Below are 6000 nucleotides of genomic sequence, written 5' to 3'. Positions count from 1 at the left end.
GAGAGAGAGAGAGAGAGAGAGAGAGAGAGAGAGAGAGAGAGAGAGAGGGGGGATGGAAGCAGATTAAAGACTGACATTGTGTTGCTGCTGCTTCTAAACACTTAGATGGAGGAAAAGAAGAAAACTAGATAATGAGAAATAAAGCCTTTTTTAAAAGCTATTCCTAAATCCAGACAAAATTATGGATGCTTCAAGCCCCTGTATGCCATCTTATGACAGTGTTGGTATAGGTACTTAGAGATAGAGATATTCCCACTTTTACATAAGTAAAGACCACAGGCTTTATTGACTGTTCTGATCTTCTCATTAAAATAAACTGACAATATTATTTTATATTATATTGATATTTTATGGTATTTGTATTTTAACTAAGAGTTATTTGTATGCCGCTATTCATTTATCAGCATCCCTGCTTACCATACACGCAGGTAGATAGATAGATAGATAAAAATAAAGTGATTAAAGCCCAGAAGTACACGCATTGCTAATGACTAAAATGGTTTCGAAAACTATTTCTGGACAAACTGGGAAATTTTTAAATTCTGCTTTGAGATATATTATTAGAACACAGGTCCAGTCTTTTGATAATCCAGAAATAGAGCAAAAATATGTGCCGTTTCTCCTTTGCTAAAACCAGCCCTGCTTCCAAGTGCAGCCTGTATCCATGTCCTTAAGAATGGTTAAAAATAGACCGAAAGCTGAACGGTTGAACAGGGGAAAGGGAGAGAGCTGAGTGACAACTTTAAAAATTAGATTGAATCAGATTAAAGAATATTTGCATCTAAATTTGGGTTGCAGCATGTTTTGTCATTACAGTACTTGTGCAGCATTGTGATGTAAAGACAGAACAGTGAAAAGATAATAAACCAAGTAACAAACATTTTGTCAACAGTGAGCTTACGTTCTCCTGACTTACATGCTCTATACCTTAACAGTGCATATATGTAAAGTTTTATCTTCCCACCATTTAGTGATTAGTTTTAGTCGTCTCCACTCCATCCATTTGCGAAACACTGACACTCCCCTCACACACATGCAACAAAAACTATTAATTTGATCAAACAAATGTTTTTTATGCAAATGAATAATTTCACATCACACATTGCTTTTGTTGGAGAATAAATTTTTGCTCAGAATGAACATTTGAATAAATATGTCCCAAAGTGCTCTAGTAGAAATGCAACCCGCCTCCCTCTTCCTCCGACTTTTGACTCACTATTTTCACCTTTTTTTTTTTTTTTTCGTTTTCTCACACCAAGTTCACAGTTTCTTTTTGAACACTTTGATCGTAAGATGCTCTGCAAAACCAAGTTAGAAAATGCAAACCACTGTCTGTTACAGCAGCAGCATCAGCAGTCAAATAGTTAGATGAAGGGCTGCCCGTTGTTACCCCCTCCCACAAACCTCAGAAGCTATCAGAGAAACATTTAGAGACACCTCTTACTGTCTTCCAGAATATTTAGCGCTTTAGTCTCTCTGTGTCTAGTGTTTGTAGTATTTTTCACTGTGGCGTGTTCTGTGTAGTGTGTTCACTATATGTTTTGTATTAGGGTTTAGCAATTGCAATGTTTTGATTAATTGTTAATAATGCATTGTGATACAGAGATCGAGATAAGAGAAGCAATTTGTTTTTCACCAATTAGATTATTTAGAGACAGTGTAACTGCTCACAAATATAAGAACACTGTCATTCCTAAAAACTGCTTTTTCAGCCATTTTAGCATAATGTATAAATCTTAACGTATTTACTCTGCCTTAAATTAATAATAGTTTATAGAGTAAATGTCAACTATTATTTAACTCTACTATTTTATATGCAAATTTGAAAATATTAATAGATATTTATTAAATACTAGAAAAGCCAAGGTACTTCAATACATTGATTCAAAAATCTTTCAAATCTAATATTGCTAAAAAGCAGTCCTGCCCACTGATTTGCAACATTACACATAATAATTTAAATAAAGTCACAACATTCTATATATTGTCATGTTACCCAAACAATGTAAAAATGCATTTAGTAACTCTATTCCAAACTGAGACATTGTGAAATGTCATTGTACTTCCCATGCTACAGCATTTGAATCCCTGTCAGGTAGAATGGCAAGAAGCAATTGTATGGCAATTCCAAAACAGAAGTAGTATGTCATACTACTGTGTGTGCAATGCTTATTTAAAACGTTGATAAAGACATAGAAATAGACATAGACATAAGATTCTTGATTTGACCCAATGCGACAAATGTTATGCTTTTTAGAATTTTCTTTTGAAAACAACCACTTTGTCAGAGCCGTGTATGCCTTGCTGCATATTCAGTGTTCCAAATTGGCTAAATACAGTACAGAAGCCTTTACTAATCAATGTTATCTCTCTCCTTCCTTCCTGCACTTTTGCTCTATGGTTCCTCTCCTCTCCCTCTTTCCTCCTCCTTTTTGCCCTGCTCCAGATCATCAGTAACATGGAGGCTCCAGTGACAAATGGCCCCAGCGGAGGAGGTACCACATCCAACGGACCGACCAACAACAGCCGCGGCTGCCCCTCGCCCATGCAGACTGGCCAATCAAATGACGACAGCAAGACCAACCTCATTGTCAACTACCTGCCCCAGAACATGACCCAAGAGGAGTTCCGCAGCCTGTTTGGTAGCATTGGCGAGATTGAGTCTTGCAAGCTGGTTCGCGACAAGATCACAGGTACAGAATGGAGATGTGCACGTTGCATTGTGACTCCTAAAATATTGACAAATAAAAAAAAGACATTATTTGAAGTGTATTCAAAAGGTTTTAAAAAGATATCAGACAAACTAAGATATCAGATATCAGGATTTTTCAGCCCAGAGCATGTAATTCACTGATGTAAAAACATGAGAATCACACTAAAGTGAAGTCAAAAGGCTTTCAGTGTCAATATGAGAAGGATGATGATGAAATTAGGATATTATAGTAGAGACCCCAATTTAAAGTGGTCTAATGAATGGACTTCCCATTTACTACAGCATCCTGCTATTAAAGGATAATACTCAACAACCCACATATTTTTAAATTGTTGGTCTCTATATGTTAATTTATTTGTGTTGTTTTGTGTGACGTGTTAAAGCACACAGCTTACGTGACTGTTCACAAATAAAAGATCAAAGGTAAACACATTAAAGGTCCAATATGTAATATAGTTTCTGCATGAAATACAAAAATAACCCCAAAGCATCATCAGATATTAGGGAAACATGCAAAGTTAAAATACTAACTTTTCCGAGAACAATGCTAATGCCAATATTTTCTCCTTCTATAATTTCTGTTCCTTGACGGAATTTCTGTTTGATTTTTGGCTTGGGTTGTTATCAACTGCCCAGTTTGGCAGATAGACCTGTAAAAACATAAACTCAGCTGAAAAAATATAAACTCTACAGCTGCAAAGTTAGTACAGCCATGAAAGCAGCAAACAAACAAACGGGCTCAACGGAGATATATTCTACCCGACCTAAAGAAAACAGCATGTTTCTAACAGTTGCGTGACCAGAGTCATTACAAACCCCAGGTAAATATTGGAGCTGTGTTTGAAAAATTGAGACAGTTTAGAGTCCCAAAGGACACTGAGTTGGCTAAATTTTGCTCCTGAACAGGCAAGCATCACCTTCAAGTCAATTTCTCACGGCTACTAGGGACGGGCATGTTATGTCATTTCAACATTTGTGTACTCACATTGAATTATATAACTATAACACCTGAGTTGTTTACATACTTGCAAAAAACAATTGACACACAGCCAGTAAAGTGATCCTGGTCCTGGCTAACGCCGCCATGCTAACTGCTAACGTTACCGGAGGACCAGGCAAGCGGGCCACAGCTGTTTACAATGTGCAGTGTGTTCAGCGGTCCGTAGCCAACAGCAGTGAAATTGAGAAGAGAGGGCCGTGAGTTAGCAGTGTGTTTAGCGAGTAAAGTGTGTATTTCAGTCGGGTGGAAAAGTACCATGAGGTTGTGGAATTTTTAGCGGCTACTACTGTAATTCTAAGCCGTGGAAGTGTGTCTGTCTGGTGTGTGGAGAGGAAAGCGAGGTTATTGTGTTTTTAGTAGTTCCTACTGTAGTTCTAAGCCAAAAAAGTGTGTCTGTCAGTTGGGAACATAGCTCCGCGTGAGAACGGGCTTTTGTGACTGAGAATAGCCAGCATCTAACGTCAGCTACTCCGCTGTGCTGTGAAGTAATCTCTGGCTATGTGAGACAAGCGTCTAGCAACATTGTTGTAAATGCTGCAGTCTCAGCCCGGCAACCAACGTGATTTTTGAGTCTGGGGAGGAGGGGACTGGGGAGACGACTCTCGCCAGTATTTTGAATTTGTACTGCAGTAAGTATTTTAAACAGTAGCTGTCAGTATTACATATTGCACCTTTAAGATTTAGATACAATTTAGATACAAAATTAATAGATGTACATAAACTCAAAGTCCAAAACATTCCAAGCAGTTCAAGAGAGAACGGTCATTGTGTGTGTTGTCTTTTACAAGAAGAACTCCATCTCTGCCCTCTGTGTGTTCAAGTGCTGTTAGTCAGCAATGCGGCAAAGTACCACATGTTCTCCAGAGGTGTTTAAATTAAGCAGCACTTCGCGGTGCTAATCATGGCTGTAATCTGGGCGTAGTGGCTGTGTGGGTGGCCATACAGCAGATGGATCGGGTGGGTTGGGGTGGTGCAGCTCTGTGATAATGCTCCATAATGGCTTTCATTTTAGATCCTACTTACTGACACTCTTCTCCTGATAATCTCATTAAAGAGCACCAGGCTGGCAGGCAGTGTAGATCACCAAACCATTCTCAGACAGGCGGCAAGGCGAGGAGAGTAAACACACACAGACACAGATATTTACGTGAACATAATCACTGAATTAGATTTTCTGGAATAGATTAAGTAGAAACAAAAAGGCCAATAGCGATAACAATTCTGACTGTAACCAAGAATGACCAATAGTCCAGCCATTCCTGCCACCTTCTGTTCTCTTGTTCTTTGAACTGTATTCTGCAGCACTACAATTCCTCTCTAGGACTATTTTCCTCTTCCTCTGTTTGTAATGGGCCACAAAATGGAGCCTGAGAGTCAGATACACCAGGATAATGGAGGATGGTGTGTACAAAAATAACACTGGGATACCACATGCTATCATCATCACTATGTTATCGCTCGTCCCGATTTCCCCTTTAAGTGTGATTTGCCAAGCAGCAGTGAGGAACCAAGCAGGTACTTGGAGGGAGTTGAAATAAACAAACAGAATTGCTGTAAACCTGCTCAGTCCCTAAATGGGGAATGTTAGGGAGAGGTAGAAATGTTTCTTTGCTCACTTCTAAACCATTTTGGGTACTTCTCTGCTCTGCACTACAATGCCTCTCTAATGATTTAGCGTCAACGCAAAAAGTTATAAATACATTCTGACCTCCCTCCATCTCCCCCTGTGGTGTATGTCTGTTTTGCTCTCCCATGGGTGCAATTTCCTCATGCAAACTTTTAGGCTAACAAAGCACAGATCCCCTCTTCTAGCAGCCGATGCCAAGAGGCTTTATACTCTCTAACAGTCATCCAAATCATTAACAGACTCAGCCAGGTTTGTGAGCAATAGGGTTAAAGAGAAAGATGGTAGGGAGAGTAAAGAGAGCACCATTTTTTGAGGTTGATTTATACACCTCTACCCTTTCTCGTCCGTCATGAATATCTACACATGGATGAAAGAAAGATCAACTTCAAAAGTTGAGGCCATAAATTTAAATACATCCAGGCTTAACAACATTCAAATTCAATTTTTCACAACTCTACATATTTCATGTTACCAGACATGTTTTGTATTAAGTCAATAGGGTATCTACTTTATTTACCAGAACAGAATTTCAGAGGGTCAAAAGAGTTTCCCTTTTAATTGTATCACTTGAATTAGCCTTCCACAAGCTTCTCACAATACTTTGACGGACTTTTGGCCCATTCCTCCTGACAGAATATGTTTTAGTCAAGTTTGCAGGCC

At 38.8% G+C, this 6000-nt stretch overlaps 1 protein-coding gene across 7 annotated transcripts in view; it reads left to right on the top strand.

Annotated features, from left to right (window-relative positions):
- The window catches only part of elavl4 (ELAV like neuron-specific RNA binding protein 4), an 81098-nt gene that overhangs the window by 30865 nt on the left and 44233 nt on the right, over nt 1–6000 (top strand). For all 7 annotated transcript variants that reach the window (XM_032526864.1, XM_032526869.1, XM_032526868.1 and 4 more), the window contains one exon: nt 2447–2693. In XM_032526864.1, coding sequence (XP_032382755.1) covers nt 2447–2693 — 247 coding nt within the window. The remainder of the gene's footprint in view (nt 1–2446; nt 2694–6000) is intronic.

Source organism: Etheostoma spectabile, chromosome 9 (genome assembly GCF_008692095.1).
Source record: "Etheostoma spectabile isolate EspeVRDwgs_2016 chromosome 9, UIUC_Espe_1.0, whole genome shotgun sequence".
Taxonomy (NCBI): Eukaryota; Metazoa; Chordata; class Actinopteri; order Perciformes; family Percidae; genus Etheostoma; species Etheostoma spectabile.
Note: the sequence above shows the minus strand (reverse complement) of the source record. Positions and strands in the feature narration are given on the sequence as shown.